Genomic DNA, 27,500 nt, shown 5'->3' with positions numbered 1-27,500 from the left:
CGTGTCCAGACCACCATGGACACGGCCTGGAGGCCATGACAGCAACAGGAAGAGGAGGCAGCTCTCATTAACACTGAGACTGATCGGACGACTCTGGCCTGCTGCTGAGAAGATTCTCCTGATGAGAACCACATGTGGGGCTCACCATCATCACCATGGATGGATGTGATTAGAGCCAGACTGCTGGCCAATAGAAAGCCTTCATTTCTCCTCGCTTCTTACTCTCAGGGTGGGTTTGAAAAACACGGCGTCATCGTGTTGTTAAGTCACGGCGCTGCGGTCCTCGTGTTCAGGAGGCTTCAGTTTCTCAGAGAAACCACAACTTAACGAGATAATGATGTTGAGATGAAGAGCAGATTTCGGGATCAGCGGCAGAGGCCAGCAGTGAGAGGACTGTTTAGATAATCAGTGACGACTGATTGGACGTAGCGGCGGTGGTGTAAACAGCGAGCTGGGCACACTTTATCCTGCTGTTTTCACTTTAATCCGAAGGAACAGGTTTGCATTCAGACTCTTAATCTTGCTGTTAGTCTGCTGGCCTCTGGAGCGGCTCGGTTTGGCCGACGGCCGACCGAGACGATGAACTTGATCCAGACTTTGTGTTGAGATCCTGGTCGCGGCACCGGCGCTGTGAAATCAAGTCGGCTGCTTCAAACTTCACACTGAGGCAGAAGAATGAGAGATGTCAGCAGCTCAGCTCTGTTTCAGCAGCCGAGCGAGTAAAACTGGAACATTTCTTGAAGCCTTCAACAAAAAGGATCGTTTGATGTCCAACATCCGATCTGCAGCGCACACCTGGCTGTTCACCTGCAGAGAGGCTCTGATCCAGGTGCATCATGAGAAGTGTAGGATGCAGTGTTTTTGAACTGAAGGTCAGCCAAGAGACTTCACAGACCACCACAGACCACCACAGACCTCACATACCTCACAGACCACCACAGACCACCACAGACCACCACAGACCTCACAGACCACCACAGACCTCACAGACCAACACAGACCAACACAGACCTCACAGACCAACACAGACCAACACAGACCTCACATACCTCACAGACCACCACAGACCACCACAGACCTCACATACCTCACAGACCTCACATACCTCACAGACCACCACAGACCACCACAGACCTCACAGACCACCACAGACCTCACATACCTCACAGACCACCACAGACCACCACAGACCTCACAGACCAACACAGACCTCACATACCTCACAGACCACCACAGACCACCACAGACCTCACAGACCACCACAGACCAACACAGACCTCACAGACCAACACAGACCAACACAGACCTCACATACCTCACAGACCACCACAGACCACCACAGACCTCACAGACCACCACAGACCTCACAGACCAACACAGACCTCACATACCTCACAGACCACCACAGACCACCACAGACCACCACAGACCTCACAGACCAACACAGACCAACACAGACCTCACAGACCTCACAGACCACCACAGACCAACACAGACCTCACAGACCAACACAGACCACTACAGACCTCACAGACCAACACACACCTCACAGACCACCACAGACCAACACAGACCACCACAGACAACCACAGACCACACAGACTTCACAAACCACCACAGACCAACACAGACCACCACAGACCTCATAGACCAACAAAGACCAACACACACCTGACAGACCAACACAGACCAACACAGACCACACAGACCTCACAGACCACCACAGACCTCACAGACCACCACCACAGACCTCATAGACCAACACAGACCAACACAGACCACCACACACCTCACAGACCACCACAGACCACACAGACACAACAGCTTTCCAAACAAACAGGACTTTTCAGTCCGTCCTGCCCAAAAACAAGAGGCCTGTCGGTCGGCCCCGGGGACATATGTTGGATTATCAAATAAACACAGGACCGCTGTTCATGTCACGTCACGTACATAACAAAGACACACTTATTTAAGCCCAAACCAGGATCTTTTCCTAAACCTGACCAGCATCCAACTTTTTGGAGTAGTTCTGCAAAGTGCATTAAATAGTTACTGGATGTAACTATGAGTTGACACTGGGACTCTCCAAAAGTCATATGTGCTCAACAGTTTATTCTGTCATTGAGGACATGTTGGGACGTCTGTATGCTTAAATTTAAGTTTCCTTGCTTGACTTTAGTGAAGTGAACTTGCATGATTTCAGAGTTGGGGTTATAACTGAGTTAAAGTAACGGAGCCGAGAAAACCTGTTCATCAAAGTGTTTGTTCACACTGACAAACAAAGATCACTGAACTCAACACCTTCATTATGTTCACATGTATGAAACAGTTTCCACCGTCACCATCTCTGCTCCTCAGACTACAAACACACGAGTCTCTGGAGCGTTTGATCTCTCAAACAATGCATGCTGGGAAGTCTGTTGATGTCCTCATCGTGTTTCTTTAAAGTCTTTAAGCTGAATAAAGATGAGATGAACAGAGCGCATATTGACACGAAGAAAATGATGATTCCACTGAATTCCTGTCAGTGTGGTTTATAACCAGCAGCCCCAGAACAGCCAGGGCTAGTCAACACTGGTGGTAACCCTGAGCTCTGCTGTCTCTGCAGGTCAGTCCAGTAACCACAACTACTGGGAGCAGCAACACAAGCAGCTGCTGCAGAGTCTGTCTCCGTCGCTGCTCGAGGACTACGGCGAGGACTACGTGACCGAGACCAAGGAGCTGTTCCAGACCTACGCCAGCCAGGCCAACACCGACCTCAGCCCTGTCATCGACGCCATCGTCCAGGCGCTGTTGTCGCCGCAGCCGCACGTCCGTTACTTCGCCGGGCCTGGCGTCGGCCTCATGTACTTCATCCACAACTACTGCCCCTTCAGCATCAGCAACCGCTTCCTCCAGAAGCTGTTTTTGAAGAAGAAGCTGATGCCGCGTGCTCTGAGGAAGCAGTCAGGCTTTGACCTGAACCTCAGCCTGCACAACAACAACAACAACAATGAGGAGAAACTCAAGTAGCTGAGAGACAGTAGACACGTCCAGATGGTATAATCCTGCAGAGATAGAGGACCACTTCTGTAACGCACTCATAGAGCTGTATCCTGTCTTTTTCTATGTGCTGTTTTTAAACTGTTCAAGGGATCATGGAGATGCACCAAAATGGTTTCTGTTTGTTTCTGTATTGTCTGGCCTCGTGACGCCCCCCAGTGGACGGCGGGGACACAACTGGAGGTCAGGGGGCGGGGTCTGGTAGAGGTAGCGGTGCAGCCACAGGTCAATCAGAGAACGCCTCACCTCCGTCGGTAAGATCAGCTGTACTGTACACACACCGAGAGTCAGTCTGACTTCATGTGCCTTCATCACACAGAGGAAAGGAAGACGAGATAAAGATGGTGGATCGGCAGAATCAATCAACACTACAGCAGCTTGTTTGAACAAGTGACGTCAGACTTCAGCCAAAAACACAGTGACAGTGAGTTCGTTTCAAAGTGCATCAGCACGGCTGTTAGTGCACGTCCGATGGTGTCGCTGCGTCCTCAGATCTCAACACGTACGACAACCCAGGGGGTAAAATCAGCAGCTTCTTCATTGACAGACGTCACCGTAGGCTGAACAGGCGGGAGGTGTCGCACAAAATGGGAACAAACTCCACCCGTGTGAGACGTCAGGAGCCTTGAAACAAGCGCACTCAGTAAAACGAGCTGCTGTAGTGACGCCTCCATCCGTCGGCCCACAGGTTTCTGACACTCTGTGTTTTAGACTGTTTGTTTTCTGCATCAGAGCGACAGCAGGAAGTAGACTGAATCATTTCAAAACAAAAGCACACATTCAGTCATCTCATTTGTTTTATCTCACAAAACCAAAATATATGAACTTTATGTGATTTTCAAAGGGGAAGGTCTGCTTATCAGACACATATATAAGTACGAATATCACACTTCCTGTTTAGGCATCTTACCTTCATAATAAAAGCACAAAAGTGATGAATAATAAATGTAGCAGAGAAATTTTACACTTTTTTCATTTAAAGTGGCAATAAATAGTTTGTTTTTATTGAACATATCATCATAAATGTTGATTGAACAGTGTAATGTTATAGAATAATGACTCCATCAGTGTTTGGACTGGTTCCCATAAGCTTCCATTTCAGTCTGCCACCAGGTACGATCGCCTGGGAAATGAAGGCTGACTGCTGGCACCAACTCTATCTGCATTCATGTCTTCATTATAGACTAAATGAATGAATGAAGTCACAGTTTTTCTCTTGATGTTTCCTTCTACTCGCCTCCACCCGGACACCAACTCCTGCTGTAGTTACTTGTTTGAAGCAATAGTCAAACTGTTATCACTCCATGAAATGATGACAGTTTCCCTCCAGCTCCTCTCTGAAGGTGCTTCTTTCTTCTCTTAAAGTGTTTTTGATCAAGAATTGTGGAAACAAGTTCAGAGTCTGTGTGTGCTTATTGTCTTTAACAACAATAATATCGCTTAGAAACACTAGGGGGCGCTGCAGAGCTGCTGTTTCCACTTAAAATCTAATCCTGTCAGCAGGCAGGGCTATGACTATGTACTGACAAACAGCTGGGCCATGACTATGTACTGACACTGAGACACACACACACACACACACACACACACACACACACACACACATACAACTTTTAAAAACGTGCTTTTATTCTAAAGGTTAGATCAATAGAAGTAAACCAAAAGTCATTTTTAATTTCTCATTTCACTTTTCAGCATTAAAAAAGTAATTTAACAGCCTCAGCAGTTTCACCTGAAAACCAGATAATCCATTTATATTTTGGTTTGTTAATAATAAACCACAGAAACATTTTTCTGATGGTTGCTTGACGACAGAAAATCCAGTTTTCTCGTTTCTGTCAGAAAACAAACATGTTGAAAAGTTTATCTTCATCTTCAGGATCTTTGAATGTTACTTCATCTTTTGTTGTGTTTTTTTGTGATTCAATGTATGAAAATGAATAAAGCATGTAGCAGTTATTTTTTTCATATGTGATAAATCAGACAAAATCCAAACCTCAATTTTACAACGTTATTCCAAATGCAGGTCTATTTATTGTGCTGTAGATAAGAGTCAGAAACAATGTTAGGAAGTGAGTGTGTCTGAAAATGTTTGCACAGCGAGTGTGTTGTGTTTCTGAGGTCTGTGGAAACTGTCTGTCTCACCAGATTCATCTCCCCCATTATTCTTATTGGTTTTTCTTTGTTTTTCAGCCCGATGTTTGTTTGTGAATCAAACTATTTATGGCATCTCTTCCTGTATCATCACTTAAACTGTGAATTTTGTATTTAAAGGAAATCAAAAAACAACAAAAATACGATGTAAAATGTTCACTTGGTTCATTCTTTGATAGAAATAAAGTCGACTTTTTCAGTCTGGTGTCTGTTTGGGTATTTTGGTTTTGGTTAAATCCTCCAGATTTTTGTCATATTGTCTGATTAAGAGCACCGACCACAACACAGCGAACACAGACTCAACGCTCATCTGTTTTAGATGTACATCCATGAAAATGACACATTCTTCTTCTGGCCCTGTTGTTCTAAATGTCAGCAGGTCGTCTTTTCTAACATCGAAGCCTTTTTCACTGAAGCACATCTGCTTTCATATTCACTCTTTCACAACCAATGAAGCAACTTAAATACAGCAGAGACCTTTGCTCCTAACAAGAAACATCCAGAAACACATAAATCCAAAAAATGTGCAAAAGGATCTCAGAGAAAACTTCTACTCCAACAAGTTGGACGTTGGACTTCAGGAGATTGTACAGCTCAACACGCTGTCGTCTTCACTACACAGAGAAGAGCATTGTTGAAGCCTCGTGCATGTTAGCATCACCTCACTATGAAAGTGAGAACGAGGTGGTCGACAGACTTTAACACCATCAGCATCTACATCAACCATCCAGTTCAAGCACTGAACGGCAACTTCAAAATGTTTCTATGTGTGTATTTTAACCAGATATGAGAACATTCGCCAGCCTCATCACAGATGTGGATGACATTAAGAGAACGGGTCCATTTGTCTGTGGATCAGCGCCAGCAGAACCGCCTCCACATGAGTGCAGGGACACCAAAGAGCTGGTAGTGGACGTCTGCAGGTGAAGCACTATCCTCCTCCACCAGTGAACATCCAGGGAACAGACAGCGAGGTGATGGAATCTGACAGGTACTTCAGTGTTCACCTGAACAATAAACTGGACCAGACTGGCGACACAAACGCACTGTGCACAAAAGACCCGATCAGACTGGATCTGCTGAAGAGACTGTTGGACTGCAGGTGGCGCTGCTCAGGACCTTTTTGACTCTTTGGTGGCAGCAGCCGTCTTTTATGGAGTGGTCAGGTGGAGCAGCAGCATCTCCGCTGCTGGAGATGCTGCTGCTCCACCTGTGGTCCTGCTGTTCCCAGATCTCTCTAGCAGGATGTGTGCAGCAGGTCGACAGGCCTCTATATGTTCTGTCAAAGTTACTGTTTTTCACTTTGCTCTGTTTCCATCAGTAATGCTGATATTACAGCCCACACACCCAAAACTTGGTTATATATAATGACCTTGAAAATTGAGTGAACAACAAACCACTTTATTTTACAACCTTCATACTTGAAGTGTAATTACTTTTGGTGAATTTCTGATTGTGTGTCGTTTATTGCGGAATAAAACCAAACCACAGCATTACACTAAAAATGGCTGAACAAGGGAACGTTTCTTTGACTGCCTGGAGCAGATTACAGACTCCAGATTGAGTCTGTAATGAAGACACATTCTCACATTTCAAATGATTTGTCCTGATCACACCACCAAAGTGCCATTAAAGTAACTCTCTGTGACACTGAATATTCATGACAAGATCATCTCAGTGATTGTAGCGGTGGAGGAAGTATTCAGATGCTTGAGTCTTGATCTGAAAACAAAGGACAGCAGCCACCTTCAGTCTCCGTCTGTTCTGTTCTCATGACACATCATGTCCTGTCATTCACATCCTGTCACTCCCACCTGGCCTGCATCACCTCACCTGGAGTCAGGCATGTTTGCCTGTTTGTCTAATCGTCTGATTCTTGATCTTTGACCCCCTGCCTTAACCCGCCTGTGTTATGGTTTGGCTTCTAGCCTGCCATTCATTCAGAGACTTGACAGCACAACTGCCAACTCAGATTCAGTCCCGGACATTCGGTGCCACGAGCAACAACAGCAGGAGGTCGGCAAGAAATCTTCATTCGCCACAAGCATGGAGTCCATCTGCAGTCCTGTCCCAGAGGTCTGTAGTGGACCCGAAACGTTAGCCGTGTGACCGTTTCCCACAAGCTATCCCCAGCTGAGCTGAACTACAGCACAGGGAACTGATCTGTTGGTGGTGAAACCAGCAGTGCAGGAGTGGAGGCACTGGTTTGAGCAGCTGTTTGTGGTCTGGTCTGGAATACATCCTTTTAGCAAAAGGGCAGAGTTACCATCAAGCCAGGTATGCATTGTTTATTGACGTTTGACTCCTCCTGTTCTTACTGTCCAGGTTCTCAGGAGGTCAAGGCGGTCGCCTTGTCCCTCGAGTTCCAACCACAAAGTTCTCCCTCATAACCCAAAGGGATTCTTTCTCTGGGACGTGTCACCATTACTTGGGACACTGAGGTAAAGTAGAGCGCTCCCATACTGAATGTCCTGCTCCCACTACATGTCCTAATGATCACCTGTTTGTCCCTGCCAATCTCTGCTCTCAGGTCCTCCAGCGGGGACACTACATGCTTATTCTGTCTATTATGGGCTGGTTTTCAAAGACTTTTCAGTTTATACTTTTGCCAATTTTACCCACCACCAAACCATGAAATTATGATGTGTCATGTGTTTTGTGTGCATGACCTCCCCAGCAACATAGTCTCTGTCTGGGGGCAACAGTTCACCACTCGCCAGAAAGCGAGGTAACAAAGACAAAGACAACCCGTCTATTGGTCCAACAACTCCTCTGGCTTGAGTACACCCATAATACCCTCCCCAGTTCAGACAGATTAGAGAAACACTGACAGGGAACATTTTACTTCACTGTGAATACTTTTACTTTGCATACTTCAAGAATATTTTGCTGATAATCCATTATTTTAGTGAAGTGAGGTTTTGAATGCACGGCAGCAGTTTTCACAGTGTGGTATTATTAATTTTACTATTTCAATATTCCTTTTTTAAAGGATCTGAATACTTCTTCCACAGTCAAAGAAGCTTCCTCTCAACTGAAACTCTGAGACTCCTCAGGCCTGGTAGCTCAGAGGGGATTAGCTTAGCTTAGCTTTGACAATTATAAATGGCTGTTGGGCCAACAACAGCACAACACACACGACCTCGGTCAGTTCACTGTGCCATCTTGTTTAATGCCTCAAGAGTCTTTACAGAGGTCAGTGTAGTATTTTTGAGTGTGTGCGTGTGTGTGCGTGTGTGTGAGAGAGAGAGAAGGAGAAAGCACAGCTGCTACCAGTCTATCAATACTGTGGAAAGTGAGTATTGAAACCATTTCAAATATTTAGAATTAATATGTATTGAAAAATGGATATTTTTGTCATCACCAGTGCTGGTTTGAGTCTGAACATGAGGAAAAATGCCAGTGAGTTTCACGCTCAGTTTGTACGTTGGGGTCGTGAAGATTTAATCACGTTTGTCTTTCTGGTTTCTTGGAAATCTTCGTCTTGATAAAACCAGGTGTGTGTCCTCAGATGGTCTGCAGTGGACCTGGTCCAGCAGCAGTTGGGTCAGTGGGTTGAGCTCTTGGCAGCTTCCCGTGAGTTCTCTGGGGTCCATGTTTCCACTGTCATAGACCCAGCAGTTTACTGGAACCCACAGGACAAACCCAGTGTGTACTGGGAGTGTGTGTCGGCCCTTACCTCCAGCTCAGCCGCCATGTGTGTGACCGTTTACTCTGGCACACCGGCAGCTGAGGAAATCCGGCTCGTTTCCATCGGGAGCGAGTTGAGACGAGTCCAAATGTTCCCCTTGATTAAAATATGTGGTCTGTGTAGGAGCCTGGACCCCCCCAGCAGCAGCTCTGAGCCAAGTGATGGAAATAACTCACATTGTTTAAAGCTCTGTGGGAAACCAGCTGGCTGCATCACTGAGTCACTGAGTTTAACTTTCACTCACACTCAACAACAAGCACACAAATGCACACAGAGCACTCTGATTTATTATTACCCTGTTCCCTCCAAGTTATACCCCCGCCCCCCTAAAACACACACTTTTCTCTGCTCTCGCCTCATTTGACCTGTTTCTGCTGAAGACGAAATTCCACCAACTGAGCCTCTGGCGGGAAACACACTGATGATATTTAAAGGTTTTTGCAAGTCAGCTTCTCTGAAGAGCCTGCAGTTTAGAGGAATGTCCAAAATTTTACGATGCGCTTTTTAGATCTTGATTGCTTTTAACTGCAGATTTAACCAGATGGAGTATTTTAGCCTTCAGAGGTCTAGCTCCTAAGTCAACAGACAACCGAGCTGAGTCATGGCTCCAGTTACCTCCCAGAGCTGTGTCCATGTGCAAACCACGGCCACAGCGTTGAAGAGAAGAACACCATCCTCCTCCTCATCCTGCTGCTGGAACCTGCTGGGAACTGCAAACTGCCCTCAGCCCCTTTGACGTGTGTGGCACACCAGCCCATCCAGCAACAGCATCTCACCCCCCAGCTCCAAATAAACAAAGCCCTGTCGTTTTCTGTGCCCTGCCCCCCACCGTCCTTCACCCTTAAACCAGCCTACATCCAGCCAACCACCCTCGGACCCCTTCCCAAAGGTGTGGAGAAGAAAGGAAGACCATTCCTCAACCAGGGAGGAAGGTCATGCAACACTAGGATGCAACATTCAAGCTGCTGATTCCTCCACACCTGCTCCTTCTACGGTGGAGTCTATGTCAGTTAACATCAGTGCCCTAACCAGTGCCTTAAAGAGTCACCCAGACCACCAGTTTGTTCATTTCCTCATACGAGGTCTGTGCGCTCAACACAGTCCCTGAACTCCTGGAAAAGGACGTCAAAGAAGCATTCATGATCGGTGTATGTCCCAGTCCAGCCCTCCCCACACATAAGATCAGTCTGATTAGCGTAGCTGTTGTCACACTCCTCCACCTGTTTGTCCATGCCAGTCCATGCTGGTCCACCGTGTCCGAGTCCCCACTGGTTCATAGCTTCATTTAGCTGCCAAGGTGTCAAGAAGAACTGCCTTCGTCTTATTATCAGTGGGTATGTGTGAAAGCACCTTTGACCTAATCAACAAGAAAAATATGACAAGTTTAAACAAACTAGTTGAGCTTGAACTCGTTCCTTGGATGTTTCTGTTTCTCAGGCTCCGTCTTTCTCTTTCTAGGCATCTTTTCTAGTTGAATAAAATCTCGTTATCTCGTTAAATTCTCCTGCAGGATCGCCTGTCTTTGAATGATGTGTTTTTCTTCTCCATTGCTTCCAGTGCAGGGTTTGTACGTGTAGAAACATGAACCCTGCAGGTTCTCCTGAGAGTCCCACTTTTAAATGTCTCCCATCCTCCCGTCTCTACAACAAACAAACTCACTAGAAAGCAGGAAAACTGCCTCTGAAATCAGCAGTTTTCTGAGGGAAGATCCAGAAATTCAGATTTGATTTGTTGATTTAGCCTATGATGTCTGGAGGTTGACAAGTATGCTGATCAATAATACTTATTGACAACTGAGCATGATTATTGTCTTGGCTTTTCATCTATGAATGTGTTCAGATTGTGAACCTTTTAAACAAAATGACCTGGACTCCTGCGGTGGGTAATGTCACATCAGGCCTTCTCATAAACTTCACTGGTATCAAATCTCACTCCAAACTAAACTGGAAAGTTGGCAGGCCAGTGTAAACACCTATCATAACACTGCTCATGCTAGCTGTTCTGTGGCTTCCAGCCTCTGTGCTAACGCTAGGCTAATCAGATTAAACTGATATCATCTTCTCCTGGAGAACACGCAGAACTACAGGATTTACCTAAATGTTCCTATGAACTGCAGCGAATCTCACAGAAAGTTGTGATTTATTGAAGAATTAACGAGACGTGACAGTTTAATGAAGTCAGCTGAGTTCTCTGAGGTTCGCTCAGTTCATCTGTAACAGAGTCACTTCATTTCTTCATGTGTTGGCGCAGAAACTTTGGCTGCGTGTCTTCTGCAGTTCTGTGAATGTAGACAACAGTCGAAGCTCATTTCTCCTCTGTGCTCTTATTGAGCTTTACGTCAGCTGCTGCTCATTAACACAGAAACTATACAGGCGAAGGGTCAAAGCATGCTGGGAGTTACAGCAGCTCACCTTCATCCTGACAGACAGGTGACCAGAAATGCATTTATTCTCATTTCTTTAGCATCACTCTGAGTGTTTTCTGCCTCAGAGCTCCTGGTCACTGTTTCAGAGGAATGTATTTTCCCCTTTAAGTCCTAATCTGGAAGGAAGAACAACTGTGAACAAAAGCAGGAACTCAGCTCGACTCAACTTTATTTATATGGCACCTTTCATACAAACGTGCAGCCCAAAGTGTTTCTCATAGCAAAACTGAAACAACACTGACAAATACGGAAAAGGAAAAAGAAATGAAAATTTTACAAGACTGACAATGACAATAATAAAAAAACAATAAAATGAAATAAACACCAGAGATAAAATCGAATGTGAAAACCAACGATTCAAATGATAAAATGATGAAGTGTCTGAGCCTCCTCTGCCTCAGTTTCGTGCTGCCCAATCACAAGAGGGAACTGATTAAATGCTTTTCTGCTGTCGTCAGTGGTTCCAAACCTGGAATGAAAATCAGATGTGGACCTTTGAGTAAGAAGAAGAAGAAGAAGAAGAAGAAGAAGAAGAAGACTTTTTATTCATTACTATTTGGTAGTTCAACCCTTAACATCACTTTAAAAAATTTTCATCCAACAAGTAACTAAAGCTGTTAAAGACAAATGTAGTGCAGTAAAAAGAACAGTATTGCCTCTGAAATGTAGGGAACTGGATGCATACAGTAGCTTAAAATGCAAATACTAAAGCACAAGTGCATGTAATTGTACTTAAGTCCAATACATGAGAAATGTTGGCAGCTTAGTTACTTTCCAGGCCTGAAAAACAGACAAAAAACACGACATGAACAGAAACTGTTCAAAAGGTTTTCGAGATTGTTGGACAGAATAAAATTAGATTTTCAGTTTCACGCCTGTCCAGCAGGGGGTGCTGTGCGGGCTGCCTTTGTGCTTATACTTCCTGATTTGCACTGGAGCAGCGTCACCATCACAGCCGTCTGAAGGGCGTCCATAGAGTTTCTGTACTGTACAGACGTGTTCTTTAGTTTTAGTTCGTTTGGTATTGTTCACATTTACTTTTGCTCTTGATGAGACCTTAATTATTAAATCATTTTCTGTTTCTTTCGGTTTTTTCCAGTCAGTCACGTAGTTTTGCGAAGAAAATAAACACAGGTTCCACCGAGATTTGAACTCGGATCGCTGGATTCAGAGTCCAGAGTGCTAACCATTACACCATGGAACCAGGTGACGAGGAGGCGTCGGTCTCAGGTTATAACACGGATTTATCTTCACTGTTTTAGTGTTTATGTTCCGATTCGAGTCTTTTAAAGGGTGTCATCAGCTCTCAATATCACTCACCTAATTCATGTAAACACGCACTCATCGGAAGCACTTAGACGAACTCATTTTGTTTTTGAAGTGCCCTGTTGAACGTCTGTCTGACGTCACATCCTCCCGGAGGTTCAGTTACAGAAGAAATGTTCAAGATTCAAGATTCAAGATTGCTTTTATTGTCACTGAGCATGGACCTGTCAATGAAATTTGCATTGCAACCCCCGTCTAGAAAGAAAAGATAATAAAATAAGATAAAATAAAATAAAATAAGATGAACTCACAAATAAGATAAAATGAACTCACAAATAAGATAAAATAAACTCACAGGACATAAAAAGTCAGCATTTAAAACGTATATATAATATATATAAAATGCAATAGTACTGTGTGTATACTTAAATGTTAAGTACACAGAAGGTGCAGGTGAAGGTGGTCAGAAAGAAGTGTCCTCACAGTCTCTCCTCCAATAGGTGGGAGTGACTGTGTGTGGCCATGTGGGGGGGAATGTGTGTTTGGCAGCGGGGGGGAGGGGGTGTGGGTGTGAGGCGGCGGGGGAAGGGGTGTGTGTGTGTGTGTGTGTGTGTGTGTGTGTGTGTGTAGATACACAGAAAACTTTGTAAACTTTTCGTTTAGGTTTAATTCGTAGTCAGTAATGTGGTGAAAACAGGTGGGCATCGATCGGTGGATAAGCTTTGTGATCCAGGTGTTGTCATGGACAGAAGAGACAGGACCGTGAAAGTCATGATGCACGTCGTCATGATGAGACAAACTGATGTCTGCCAAGACTCATTTTACTGCTGTAAAAGTTATTTTTCATCTTCAGTGTTTTCTTCATTTTGTCTCAACCTTTAAAGTCTGTGAATTTGAATTCAAGTTCTGTTGTCCAACAGTTTGTTGTCGGTGAAGATGAAGGTATTATTTGGCCTCGCATCCAAGAGCCTTCTTCAGCTCAGCAACTGTTAGCGAGTAGAACACAGACACAAGCTACCAAGACTTGAATTAGCACAGGCATTAAAGTTTTGACCTCAACTATTGGTGGATTCCTTGATTTTAGAGACACGTGCAGAACAACATGCAAGATATTTTTTCATGTTAGCCTCTTATTGCTCACTGTGTCAGCACAGACATCAATAGGCTATAACGTCACATTGTCAATAATAATTACAGTGTTTATAAGTAAACAGAGAAAGGAAGTCTTCAGAGTCTTTACGGTATCACAATATTCTGAGAGGAAGAAATATTTTTCTGGTTGTATTACTGGGAAAACAAACACGTCCTTAAAATGAAATAAAATGACAGACTCATAATGTTAAAAATAACAGTCTCTGCGCATAATGATGACCATCATTGTTAATCATTTTATATTATCAGCTTGTTTAGCTATTGCTTGGTCATTAATTAATTCACTAATTCATTAGTTTATTTTCTACGAGACGCCTGTTACCCATTTAGAAATCTGCATTTTGATTTTGAGATCATAATAATATTATTTCCAGCTATGAAAACACACTCTTTTATTGGCTGGCTGTGACGACTTAATTTCCCTGGTGTGGGATCAATAAAGTCTTTTCTTATAGGAGTGTCTGCAGGTGACAGTTCCGCCTCCCGCCACCAGGTGTCAGTGTAACACAGCAGATTGTGTGAGAGGAGCCTGTTTTCTCTCTTCTGTCTGTTCTGTTTTTTAATTTCTTTTTTTTTTTTTTTTTTATCAAACTTCAACATTTGACTCACAAAAGCCAAAATATGAATCAGTGATTCTGAAAACGAAATCTTAACATGAAATATGAGAGGAGCACATAATAATAATAGTAATAATAATAATAATAATTAGGAACATTTTCCCTCACCATAATCTCATAACTACTGAGAACAGAAATAAGCAACAGCAACACACGGGTTTTTCTGAATGTGGTCAAAGTTAATGTCAGTATTGATCGTTCATGTGAATATTGGATCGTATTTGATTTCTCTTCTTCACTTTATAAACACAGTACATATGTAAACTCTGTGGCTGTCGGACATTTAGACAGAGCACTGAACAAACAGCGTGACTATGAACATGTGCAGTGGTTAATGTTGAGGAGCAGAGTCACATGTTCACTCGTATCCATGTCCATCCATCGATCTGTCCAATGAAAGAAACCACCATGATGCAGGAAACCACAACCAGTACAACACCAGTGTGTGTTTGAGCTAAACTCAGCTAAAAACCTGCAGAAGAAGAATCCAGACAGACTTCCTGTATGTCTTAATTTAAACACAGAGAGCAGAGTAAAGTGCTGATATTAGATCAGTGTGTAACTGAAGCTGACGGTCCATCGGTGTGTTCAGAGGAGGAAGCTGCAGACGTTCATCACTTCGATCTGCCCGCAGTGACGCAAACAGGAGACGCTGTTCTGGGAACAGAAACGCTTTCACAGGCATCAGCTCAACAAACTGATGGTCAAACATGCATCAGCGTCTGTACAGCTGTGCACATCTGTTCCAAAAAGTGCATTTACTCCATTACTCTTGTCATGTAGTGCTTGTATTTTACAAGAGTACAACCCTTTTTGAGGTACTGGCAGACCGAGTATGTCGGTGGGACGTTCTGATCCTCAACAACGTCACCAAAATGTCTCTAGTGCAACAACATTAATGCAATGTTTGGAACTATTATCCCTTCTTACTTTCTTACCTCAGTTTGGCAGGTTGTCATTCTCTTAGTCGCTGCTGTTACCATTGTACTCATGAGTGACATTACTATCAGTGATCACGGTGATACTGAGGAAAACTTAAAAACAGGACCACGTTCTGGAGTTATAGGGCAATATTGACACTGTTAAATGTCAGTCACATTCAATCTGTGAACGTGTTTCATGTTTAGATTTGACTGACTGATGACTCAGAGAGGGAGTGTGGTTGTTGACACACACTGCAACAATTGAATGCAACACCCACAAACATCCATCCATGTAAATTTTAAAGTACCTGAATATCCTGGAGAAAGAATCTGCAGGGATGTTGGCAGCAGAGGACAGATGGTCATCTAGTGTTGCACCCAGCTTCCGCAGAGTTCTCAGTGGTGCTGGAGAGGCCGTGGATGGCAGATTGAAACCTGTCACCTGTCAGCCATGTCAAGGTTGAGCATCAAATGATGTGCAGACATCCAGTGAGAGATGTCAGAAAGACACAGAAATTCATGCTGCCACATGGGTTTTATTAAAGAAACTTTTCCAGCATGCAGCTGGTGTAGTGGACAGCAGCTCCAGTGCAGAGCAGGTCTAATGGACAGCAGGTCCAGCAGACAGCAGGTCCAGCAGGTCCAGCAGGCAGCAGGTATAATGGACAGCAGGTCCAGCAGCCAGCAGGTCCAGCAGGTCCAGCAGACAGCAGGTCCAGCAGGCAGCAGGTCCAGCAGGTCCAGCAGGCAGCAGGTATAATGGACAGCAGGTCCAGCAGACAGCAGGTCCAGCAGGTCCAGCAGCCAGCAGGTCCAGCAGGTCCAGCAGACAGCAGGTCCAGCAGGCAGCAGGTCCAGCAGGTCCAGCAGGCAGCAGGTATAATGGACAGCAGGTCCAGCAGACAGCAGGTCCAGCAGGTCCAGCAGCCAGCAGGTCCAGCAGCCAGCAGGTCCAGCAGGCAGCAGGTCCAGCAGGCAGCAGGTCTAACGGACAGCAGGTCCAGCAGCCAGCAGGTCCAGCAGGTCCAGCAGCCAGCAGGTCCAGCAGGTCCAGCAGACAGCAGGTCCAGCAGGCAGCAGGTCTAACGGACAGCAGGTCCAGCAGGCAGCAGGTCCAGCAGGTCCAGCAGGCAGCAGGTCCAGCAGCCAGCAGGTCCAGCAGGTCCAGCAGCCAGCAGGTCCAGCAGGCAGCAGGCTGTGTGATCAGCAGATGAAGGCCAATGTGCTGCAGCAGCAGGAACACGGTGTTGTCACCACAGTTGGCTGGTCACAGTAATCAGGATAAATGTCCTGATGGTGTTTCAGTGCTGCAGCGAGTCTCCACCTAAACTAGGGAACCTCTGAGCAGCAGCCTGAAAACTGAGACCATCAGCTGCTGCAGGAGGATATTCAGCTTATCTACCGTCACCTTCTCTGTATGCTTAAATCTGAACTCATCTGTGTGTTTTATATCAGCACTGAATCAGATTAGATGGTTTTGGTTTGGCAGTACTTGGTTCAGACGTCCTGTACACGAGCTGCTCAGCACAACGACACGATCTGTGTAAGTCCTAAAGCAGAGTGACAGTAGCACTATAACACAACACACTTTTTGTCTGCAGAGCATCATGGGTGAAGAGAACGAGGAGTGTTTTCATGATGTGCAGTTTGTGAAGTAATTCAGGGCCTTTAGTGAAACTGTAGTTTAATATTTGCTGTTTTTATGTCTGCAGATGATTTAAAGAAAACATGAAGCTCATTTTGGAGATTTCACGAATTCAAAAATGCATCAACAGAAAAGCGTCGTGTTTCCGTGCAGACACTTTCTGGGAGGTGAGATGAAAACTCTTATCAACTCTGTGCACTTTTTGCACTACTTCGTAGCATTGTCTTGTAGCACCTTTGTCCAGTTGGACCAGAAAGTTGCGTTAGGGCACTTATTCTTGTTGTTCTCTCACGTCTAGAACCTCGCTTGTGTTGTATGAAACTCTCATATGTTCGTCGCTTTGGATAAAAGCGTCTGCCAAATGACAAATTGTAATTGTCTTTTGGATCTGATGGTTTTCAGCTGCAGAATGAGGAGCACTTTGTCTCTCAGCACAGGACTGTGATGATACAGGACACATTGTATGACCTGAGCCTGAGTCAGATTTCTTTGATAAGAAGCTTCATGAAGCATCAAGCAACAGAAAATCTTTTATTTGATTTTAGCCACATAGCCTTTTCTCTTGAATTAGTGAGAGCTGTACCACCAGGTTTGTTGGCAGCAGGAAAAGTTTTATCAAAGCCAAAGTTTACAGGTGAGATGACAGAGAGCCCTTCCATCAACTGAACTACAGTTTACTATGATTGTCATTATGCACCAGAACGTTTCGCGATACCAGATGTACAAATTAACCACAGCTAGAAGCAATTTACAACATGCACTTCATGAAGAAAGATTGCATAGCTCTTCACTGTTTTGCCCTTTAAAACTGTGCTTTATCAAAAGAACCCAGTCAGTGGATCTGGCCTTTCTGCAAAGCACTGAAGTCAGAAAAGCCCTGTTCTGTTTCCTCCAGTGTCTCCAAATGTGTCTCAGAAGAGCAAAAGAGTCCAGAGGAGACATCCGAGCTGCTGCAGAGATGCTCTCTTGGTATAAAAATAGCCCCATCTTGGTTTATGACTCCTCATCTGCCTCCAAACGGTTTAGAAGTAATTAAAGAGAAACATTTCATGCAGTAACAACTTTGTCTCTGAAATGTCCCCGCTGTCTGTAAGATGCTAAATTGGCAAGAAAATGCCTGTGCTTCTGTGAGTCCAGACCAGAGTCCGTGTCAGGTCTCGGGATCTGCCGGGGAGGAAGGCTCTCCACCAGCGATAGAAAGGACAGGCACTGAGTCGAGGTGGGTCTGAGGTTCAGGTGGAGGTGGACTCTGAGGGTGAAGACCAGTTGGATTGGGAACAGGATCAAAGTGAGACGTCTGTCCTCTGCCGGATCTCAGCAGAGTCTCATATTCGTATGTGGAAGTTACTGCAGATGAGAACAAAAAAAACATGATGAGTTCAACTTCAAGACTGACGATTCACATTGTCTCAGTACAGATGTACTTCAGGCCTGAGAGAGAATCCACTGATCACTGTAACTCAATGAAATTGACCGACTTTGCAGCAAAGTTTTGGCATTTTAAGTGCTGTTGTGATGGGAAATATCCAGCGTTTGAATGGTGTTGGTTCGGCCAATCCAATAGATTTACAGGTCAACTTAACACCACCGGAAAGTCTCGTTTTTGCTGACCTTGAGTGTTCTCACATTGCTGCAGAGATGTCAAAGTGTACTGAAGTGTGTGTCGGTCCACTCTGACAAAACTCTTGGGTGTGATTACAGCTGCAACCACATCCATCAGTGATGCTGCTGTGATCAGTGGAGGGACTGACACTTTACACCAGAGAAACATTTATTTACTTTGGAACATGAAAACTTTATTTCTACTGTCAGTAGAAGTAACTTGATTGTGGAGCTCTGCGTCTGATAAACCTTCCACCTCTGTATCTCAAACTGGACTCCTGGTACCTGAAACAACAAGGCTGTTGATGGTCTGAATGATGAGACATTCATTCAAACATTCCCATTCACCCGTTCACCTTTAACTCTGCAGGTCCTCCTCCATCCTAACCACTCATAAGATGTCTGTCAAGCTCCTCAGTCATCCAGGTCCTGGCTATTCAGGAGGGTTGAATCGATGGGAACTGGGTTGAACTTGAAAAAGTTTCTCCTCTCATTCAAGAGGCTTCTTCAGTTCTGACTGGTGTGGAATCTGAGGTATTCAGCTTCTGTGGAGTCATGGGTTCATTATCCTTGATGCCACTTGGGTCGTTAGTGCTCCTGGCTGTGTAACAGCAGGCGAACGGTTGTTAAAGGGACCTATTGTAGGTGGGGGATAAGTGGTGTCGTAGACCTCCTCCTCTATTGAGGGATGGTTTCTCTTTATTGTCATCTTTATCTTTACACAAAGAGCCTCCTTCACTCCTCTTGCAAACATCTGTTCTCCTGAGTGCCCCTTATCTTTCAGGTGCAGGTGAGCTGCTGAGTCTTGACCTGAGGAGTTGGAGTACCTGTGTTGAGCCGCATGTTTGCTTAATGGTGGTTTAGTTTCCTGATGTAGAAGTCAGAGCATTCATCACTTATCCTCCACCTACAATGGCGTCCTTTATCTGAGGGTTATCCTTTATCTGAGCTTTAACAAAGAACAACAAAGATTCTCAGTTGGCCTTACGTGACAACTCCAACTACTGTTGTTCATACCTGGTCTCAGGTAATTCCAACCACTCTTAAGACTGCCGTTACACAGCCAGGACCTGCAATGATCCAAGTGGTATCAAAGACCTCGATAATGACCCCACAGACATTAAATACCAGGGAAACCCCATCAGGCAGTTAGAGCTGAAGAAGCCCCTTTGATGAGAAATCGTTCTTGAGTCCCACTACCCTTGATTCAGCCCTCCTTGGATAACCACTCGTACTTGACCTTCATGGAAAACATCATTGGGTCAAGGAAAGATACAGGATATAAACAATGGGCAAGAAGAAGCACCTGCATCATCAGTTTCTCTCGTCCTGGAGTGAGGATCAGGTGTGATTTTGGTATTTTTGTCGGTAAAGTTTGTGAATAAATTAGGCTTTAAAGAAACAACTGACGTCACGTTTCTGTCTCTTGTGTTTGTCAAAACTGACAAAGTTCCTAGAAATGCTGAGAGATAATAAGAGATAATCAAAAACAGCCATCATACCTCAGGAAGTCAGGAGCTTTTGAGATCATGTTCTCGAAGTCAGCGAAGGAGAGCTTGTTGTCTCCGTCGAGGTCAGCCTCCTCGATGGCTTTATCACATACCAGAGTGACCTCTTCTGGTGTCAGCTCTCCTTTGGTCAGTTTGTTCAGAGTCTTCTCCAGGTCCTCTTTACAGATGAAGTTGTCCCTGTTATAGTCTGGACCACAACCAGCAGATTACACTCAGAAAAATCTGCTGATGAACATTTCATTAATGGTCACATTACGTGCTTTTGACATATAACAACAAGAAAAGCTGAACCTCTGGGACACAGTTTAAATCCACAACTTGATTTAAAATTCTAGTGAAGATCCCAAAATTTGAACAAATGTCTTCACACTAGAGCTAATAGAAAGTATAGCATCGTAATGCCAAGATAAGATAATGTGCCGCCAAGTGTTTGCTCATGAGGGAACTGTTGGGTCTCTGTAGGTAAAGACTTTGGTCTGGTCCAGCTCTGTAAGGAAAGTGTCCTGAGACAACTTCTGTTGTGATTTGGTGCTATACAAATAAAACTGAATTGAACTGAATTGAATTGAATTGAATTGACAATTTTTTGAGGTTTCGCATTAATATAAATCCCTTTCTAATTAAATAAAGAAGTTTTTGTTGGCACTGTGGGGGGGGGGGGGGGGGGGCAACTTTAGCAACACCTCCCAATATTCAGCAGCCCAGTTCAACACTGCAGTAACCTCAATAATGCAGTTAACATGCAGTTAACACCTCAGACAGCACAGAGCTGCTATGCTGTGGACATTAGGTTTGCCAGGTGTACCTAACAAAGTGGCCACTGTGTGTATGTTTTTGTTTGTTTGTTTTACTATTACAGTTGCTTCATTACATACAATCATTTGCTGTGACCGTCATAAACAGTCCCGTCCTGCATCTTTGCCGTCCGTAGCTTTACTGTTGAAGGGACGTTCGTTTACGGTCAATGTCCGTTAACCAGCAGTTCTGAGTGTCCTCCTGGTGTCTAACTTCCATCCTCATGATTTCCACCTCAGCAAACATCTTACCATATATCTTGAAGGCGTATATGGTCTTGAGCTCTCTTGGTGAAGTTTCACAGAGAGCAGAAAACATGTCGACAAAGTCATTGAAGCTGAGGTTCCCCTGTCCGTCCTCCGAGAACGTCTCCACGATTCTGTCTCTGAACGGGTTCTCCTGTCATGACAAGCACACACAGAACAGCGCTTACGACAACATGCTAACAGTCGTCCACCACAGCTGACCTGAGCTGCTCTCTGTTGTCTCAGTGCGCGACCTTTTACTGAACATTCAGAGTTCAGTAACCATCAGCTCTGTTGAGACGACTTGATCAGGGACACATTCTGCCGGCCTGTTCGCTTTACTACACAAATGTTTCCTGTACGAACCAACATTAAATCACATCTCCCTGCGTTGTCATGGTGACACGTAGTGAGTGCTGATTGGTCTGCCTCAAGCTCCGCTGTAAATCCTCCCAGCGCTCTCTGTCTGGACATCGTGATGTTAATTATCGTCTGGAGGTCAGTGCTGTGAAGTCACAGCTCCACACTGAGCGTGTGTGCCGGGACCTGATGGAGCAGCAGGGAACACATCCTGCTTCATCATTGGCTGAAGAAGGTCCAAACGTCAAGATGAAACAACAGTGCAGCAGCAGAAACATCCGTTAGACGCATTTTAACGACATGGTTCACACGTTCGTGAACTGAAAACCTCTGATGTTTCATCCAGCACAACCAGAATGACAAGTCTTCTATCTCTGAGCTCATAACAACAAGGTTGGAGGTTCAAACCCCATGTCAGTCTCTCTGAGTGGAGTCTGTACGTTCTCCTTGTTCCGACACAGGAAGATGCTTCTGCCAGATCCTCCAAGAACTGCTTCTGTGCTGACGAGTCTGGACATGTCGAAGGTAGGGGACAGATTTCTCCACGTCACATTTTATTAAACAACATGTTGTACATGAGTGTGGAAGTACCTTAAACATGTCGTCTTTCCCATGGCCAGCAGGGGGCAATGCCACCAAGAAGTCCACCTGTATGGAAGCTCATGAGAAAATGATCCTGTTTCTCTCTTGATTTATTAGCTTAGTAAAGGGTTTGTAACGAGTTTCTGGTCTCAATCCCTCGTCTTCTTCAGTGCAGCATGATGCTCATTTAGTAAATTATGGCCCCATTTAATATGAAATAGACCATAAAGCAGGCTATGCTTTAGGGCGTGGATGCCTTGTGATTGACAAGTCAGTACCACGGCGTGTCCTCAGGTTCTCAATCAGATCCAATCCGGATTGAGACGTAGAAGTGCGTAACCATGGCAGCTCCACCTTCTCCTTCAAATGTAGTCACTTTTTGCTCCAAAAACCACGATGGCAATGACCGTGAAGCCAAACTCAAAGCCGTAGTCCACAAACCAGTAGGTGATGTATGGTGGCACCATCCACTATTTATTATAGCGAGTATGGTTTTTAACTTCTATCAAATGTTGTTTAATGAGCTGTCGCTGACTAGCTAACAAAACTAACAAAACATAGAATCTGAATGTCTCCCATCAGGACACAGGCAGTGATTCACAGAGCAGACATGTTCATATGTGCTGGAGCAGAAACAAAACATGTTCAAACTTCACCTGACTCCGCCTCTTCCTATTACCTTAATCTGTCAATCAATCAATGAGTCCATACATGAGCATCGCTGCCACTGGCCCTGCCTACCAATGTGGTTACAATCCAAATAACAAAAGGATCACAAATCCGTGTCCAGACACAGAGCACAGGTTGACACCAGGTGGACACGAGGACTAATTGTCGGCCTATACCTTCAATTCAGGCATGGTGACGATGAGGGTCAGAGGAACCTTGATGTCGGGATTGTTGGTGTAGTCCAGCGGCACTAAATGTGGAGCCAGCTCGCGGTATCTGCCATGTAACCTGCATCACAGCACAGGACAGGAAACACAACATTACAGCTGCTGTGTTTAGTCAGTGCAGCTCCATCATGGAGGTCTCAGCCTGTCCAGCACTGTGCTCCAAGCTGACACCGATGACAGTGATGAAATGTGCTTCACACATTCATGTTCCCTCAGGATGAACTGTAATAACTGCAGCGATCCTCTGACGTTTCATCTAGCGCCATCGTCAGGTCAACATTTGAAAGCTCAACTCTTTCCACTCAGCCGTTAGCAAACAGCAGTGATGTAGTTCAGAGCGTCGACACAGGAAGTCCAACGATCACTGAAGACATTACAGTTCATCCAGAGGGAACACAAACGTCTGAAGAAGAGTCCATCACAATCATCCAACAGCTGCTCAGAGGCTTCACTGACTGACACACTGAGACAGACAGACTGACAGAGAGACAGGCTGAGAGACAGAGAGACTGGCTGAGAGACAGGCTGAGAGACAGACAGACAGGCTGAGAGACAGGCTGAGAGACAGACAGACAGGCTGAGAGACAGGGAAACAGGCAGACAGAGAGACAGGCTGAGAGACAGACAAACAGGCTGAGAGACAGGCTGAGAGACAGACAAACAGGCTGAGAGACAGGGAAACAGGCAGACAGAGAGACAGGCAGACAGGCTAAGAGACAGGCTGAGAGACAGAGAGACGGACTGAGAGACAGGCAGACAGGCTGAGAGACAGGGAAACAGGCAGACAGAGAGTCAGGCTGAGAGACAGACAGACAGGCTGAGAGACAGGCTGAGAGACAGACAGACAGGCTGAGAGACAGGGAAACAGGCAGACAGAGAGACAGGCTGAGAGACAGACAAACAGGCTGAGAGACAGGCTGAGAGACAGACAGACAGGCTGAGAGACAGAGAGACGGACTGAGAGACAGGCTGAGAGACAGACAGACAGGCTGAGAGACAGAGAGACGGACTGAGAGACAGGCAGACAGGCTGAGAGACAGGGAAACAGGCAGACAGAGAGACAGGCTGAGAGACAGACAGACAGGCTGAGAGACAGGCTGAGAGACAGACAGACAGGCTGAGAGACAGGGAAACAGGCAGACAGAGAGACAGGCAGACAGGCTAAGAGACAGGGAAACAGGCAGACAGAGAGACAGGCTGAGAGACAGACAGACAGGCTGAGAGACAGGCTGAGAGACAGACAGACAGGCTGAGAGACAGAGAGACGGACTGAGAGACAGGCAGACAGGCTGAGAGACAGGGAAACAGGCAGACAGAGAGACAGGCTGAGAGACAGACAGACAGGCTGAGAGACAGACAGACAGGCTGAGAGACAGGCTGAGAGACAGACAGACAGACAGGCTGAGAGACAGGGAAACAGGCAGACAGAGAGACAGGCTGAGAGACAGACAGACAGGCTGAGAGACAGGCTGAGAGACAGACAGACAGGCTGAGAGACAGGGAAACAGGCAGACAGAGAGACAGGCTAAGAGACAGGCTGAGAGACAGAGAGACGGACTGAGAGACAGGCAGACAGGCTGAGAGACAGGGAAACAGGCAGACAGAGAGACAGGCTGAGAGACAGACAGACAGGCTGAGAGACAGGCTGAGAGACAGACAGACAGGCTGAGAGACAGGGAAACAGGCAGACAGAGAGACAGGCTGAGAGACAGACAGACAGGCTGAGAGACAGGGAAACAGGCAGACAGAGAGACAGGCTAAGAGACAGGCTGAGAGACAGAGAGACGGACTGAGAGACAGGCAGACAGGCTGAGAGACAGGGAAACAGGCAGACAGAGAGACAGGCTGAGAGACAGACAAACAGGCTGAGAAACAGGCTGAGAGACAGACAGACAGGCTGAGAGACAGGGAAACAGGCAGACAGAGAGACAGGCTGAGAGACAGACAAACAGGCTAAGAGACAGACAGACAGGCTGAGAGACAGGGAAACAGGCAGACAGAGAGACAGGCAGACAGGCTAAGAGACAGGCTGAGAGACAGAGAGACGGACTGAGAGACAGGCTGACAGGCTGAGAGACAGACAGACAGGCTGAGAGACAGGGAAACGGACAGACAGAGAGACAGGCTGAGAGACAGGCAGACTGGCTGAGAGACAGACAGACAGGCTGAGAGACTGGGAAACGGACAGACAGAGAGACAGGCTGAGAGACAGACAGGCAGACAGGTTGGGAAACAGACAGGCTGAGAGACAGAGAGACAGGGTGAGAGACATACAGACAGACTGACAGACAAACAGAGACAGACATGGCAGAGAGCCACCTTGGACGGTCCTGGTTTGTGGTTCAGTGTTTTGTCCGAGGACACTCTGTCCACCGGCCAACCCTGAACCTCCCCCCAGCTTTAAAGTCCAACATGTTCACAGTGAGGGGACTCTGTGGACATCACAGCGTCCACACGTGCAGCGAACATCAACCATCTGACCTGCAGACATCGGGACGAAGCCGTTTGAAGACGTGAACTCACCGCAGAACTTCTTTCCTGGTGAAGAAGGTGCAGTCCTGCAAACAGACAGAGTGAGAGTGAGACAGGGCTGCTGGTCCTCAGGGAGGATCTGCTTTCACAGCATCGCTCAGCCGGACAGCAGCAGCAGCAGCAGCAGCAGCAGCATCACATGCAGCAGGATGCAGGGGAGGCTGGAGCTCAGCCAATCAGCAGCAGGAGACACATCCTGCCCCGTGCCTTCATTCTATTGTCTCCTCTAGTCTCCTCTGCCGAGCTGCAGACAAACACCTGAATTAATCCGATGGATCTCCAGAGGACATCCATCTTCATCATGCCTGAGAAAAACTGATCTCTGCTCTAATGAACGTCATTTAGGCCGCACACGGTGCAGTTCGTCACCTGATACGCCTCCAGCTGCTCATCGGTGAAGGTTGTCTGCTTGTTGCCCATCCTGCTCGGCTGATTCTCCCATCACAGAGCTGCATCACACTGCGAGTCACCGCTGATCTGAGATCTGCTCACATTCACTCAGGACGACATGTACGCCCGATCCGGGTTTAATCCCGGTCTGTCCTGGTCGCAGAGCTCTCAGCTGTCGTTTCAGCGCAGAGGAAAAGGTGATTTTTACGCCTCAGCGGCGAGGAGAGGAGGCGGCGCGGGGAGCAGCGTGCTGCCTTCAGGTGCTACTCGTACAGCTTGCTTTCACAAGAGGGGAAAGAGTCAAATGTCCAGATCGGACATGATTATATTTGAGTGTGTGCGTCCATCTGTGTTCAAACACAACGAATGAGTAAGACGTCATGAAAACTTAAATAAACAGAATTCAATATTTCACAGTTCAAACTAATTCAAATAATTATGACTCTCTTAACTGATATAATTCCTAAATGTTTTGACAATAACTTCAAAGTACTTTTTCTTGTTTTAAGCTGAGACTTCTGTGTTATAATCTTACTTTTCAGGAAGTCAATAAGCCCCACCCTTCACATTTTATCTCCGTCTGCCGTCAATCATTTAGATCTGAGGTTAAAAACACTTTGAATCTGTTTTTCTGTCAGCATGTTCACGGAGGTGAAGATTCAGATTTTTCTGTCAGCTCCTGAAGGCAGCACGGATATGACGATGCTGCAGAGCGCGCGCACACACATTATATGCGGTGATGATGGGCAACAACCAAGAAACAGAACTACTGTTGTTGTTGTTGTTGTTGTTGTTGTTTACGTGTACTTTCTGCGCTGCATCTGCATCTCATCTTTGTTCACGACGACTCGTCTTTATTTATTTATTTATTTATTTATTTTAATCTACTTTTTTGGTTGGTAACAGCTGCTGACTATAAAATACGTCGTCCAGTCAGAGAGGATTCAGAAATGTTTTCTCCTCTGACAGAAGACAGAAGATTTTCTTCAAATCTGGCAACCCTGATTGTCGGCACTGGCATCGCTCAGTCGCTGATGATGTCACCCACATCCTCTCTTAATAGCTTGTTTGCATTTGACGTCACCTCACTCTTTGGTTGTGGTCCGAGCTGCACATGGAGGGCAGGAAGTGATTTTCAAGGAACCACGAGGAGCTTTTATTGAGTACCTAAAGTTGTTGTTCATAAGAAGAAATGGTAAAAGACAAAGAAATTTACCAAAAATGCTGAAAGAATGTGTTGTTAACCGTCTGCGATCGGGAGGAGCCGAGTCGGGTAATGGTGGAAATGGTGTAACATTAGCTGTTAGCTTGTTTTAAATCTATGGTGATTTATGGTGATTTAAAGTAACAGCTGCAAGCAGCACGGCCAACAGAGACGACCCATGTCTTTAGTGGCGTTTCACCGGACAATTGCAAGCGGTTAACCTAGCCAACAACCAGAACGTAAACGTCAACATTCAGCACCGAGGCGCTGAACATTTGTTGCTCTTTGGACTATAAAAGCTACGCACCCTTGAAAAAAAATGACAGTCAACCCAGAGGACTTTGGTACTGAGGTTGTGGACCCAACCATTCCTCCATCTCGTCCATTGTGGTTTTCACTCCCCCTAACCCTTCCAAATTTAATGTCACGTCACTACAAACAACCTATTTAATTCTGGAGGAAAGATTG

General features: G+C 45.7%; 2 protein-coding genes and 1 non-coding gene across 3 annotated transcripts in view; 1 reads left to right on the top strand and 2 right to left on the bottom strand.

The window, feature by feature from the left end:
* The window catches only part of hsd11b2 (hydroxysteroid (11-beta) dehydrogenase 2), a 25,276-nt gene extending 19,881 nt beyond the window's left edge, over positions 1-5,395 (top strand). The window contains exon 5 of the mRNA XM_076736141.1: positions 2,609-5,395. Within this exon, the coding sequence (XP_076592256.1) occupies positions 2,609-3,012 (404 nt within the window). The 3' untranslated portion in view covers positions 3,013-5,395. The remainder of the gene's footprint in view (positions 1-2,608) is intronic.
* A 7,049-nt stretch (positions 5,396-12,444) lies between these two features.
* Positions 12,445-12,516, bottom strand: trnaq-cug (transfer RNA glutamine (anticodon CUG)). Its single transcript has one exon. It is a non-coding gene; the product is annotated as a tRNA-Gln (tRNA).
* Positions 12,517-17,427: 4,911 nt separating this feature from the next.
* LOC143323947 (calcium and integrin-binding family member 2-like) lies at positions 17,428-26,093 on the bottom strand. Its single transcript, XM_076736140.1, has 6 exons — positions 25,808-26,093; positions 25,430-25,464; positions 22,856-22,967; positions 21,075-21,222; positions 20,020-20,215; positions 17,428-18,262 (listed from the first exon to the last, which is right to left on the bottom strand). The coding sequence occupies exons 1-6, from the start codon at positions 25,856-25,858 to the stop codon at positions 18,241-18,243; spliced, it is 564 nt and encodes a 187-aa protein (XP_076592255.1). The 5' UTR covers positions 25,859-26,093; the 3' UTR covers positions 17,428-18,240.
* Positions 26,094-27,500: the final 1,407 nt, after the last annotated feature.

This window comes from Chaetodon auriga, chromosome 1 (genome assembly GCF_051107435.1).
Source record: "Chaetodon auriga isolate fChaAug3 chromosome 1, fChaAug3.hap1, whole genome shotgun sequence".
Taxonomy (NCBI): Eukaryota; Metazoa; Chordata; class Actinopteri; order Chaetodontiformes; family Chaetodontidae; genus Chaetodon; species Chaetodon auriga.
The sequence above is the reverse complement of the archived record's forward strand: the minus strand, read 5'-3'. Positions and strand labels throughout refer to the sequence as shown.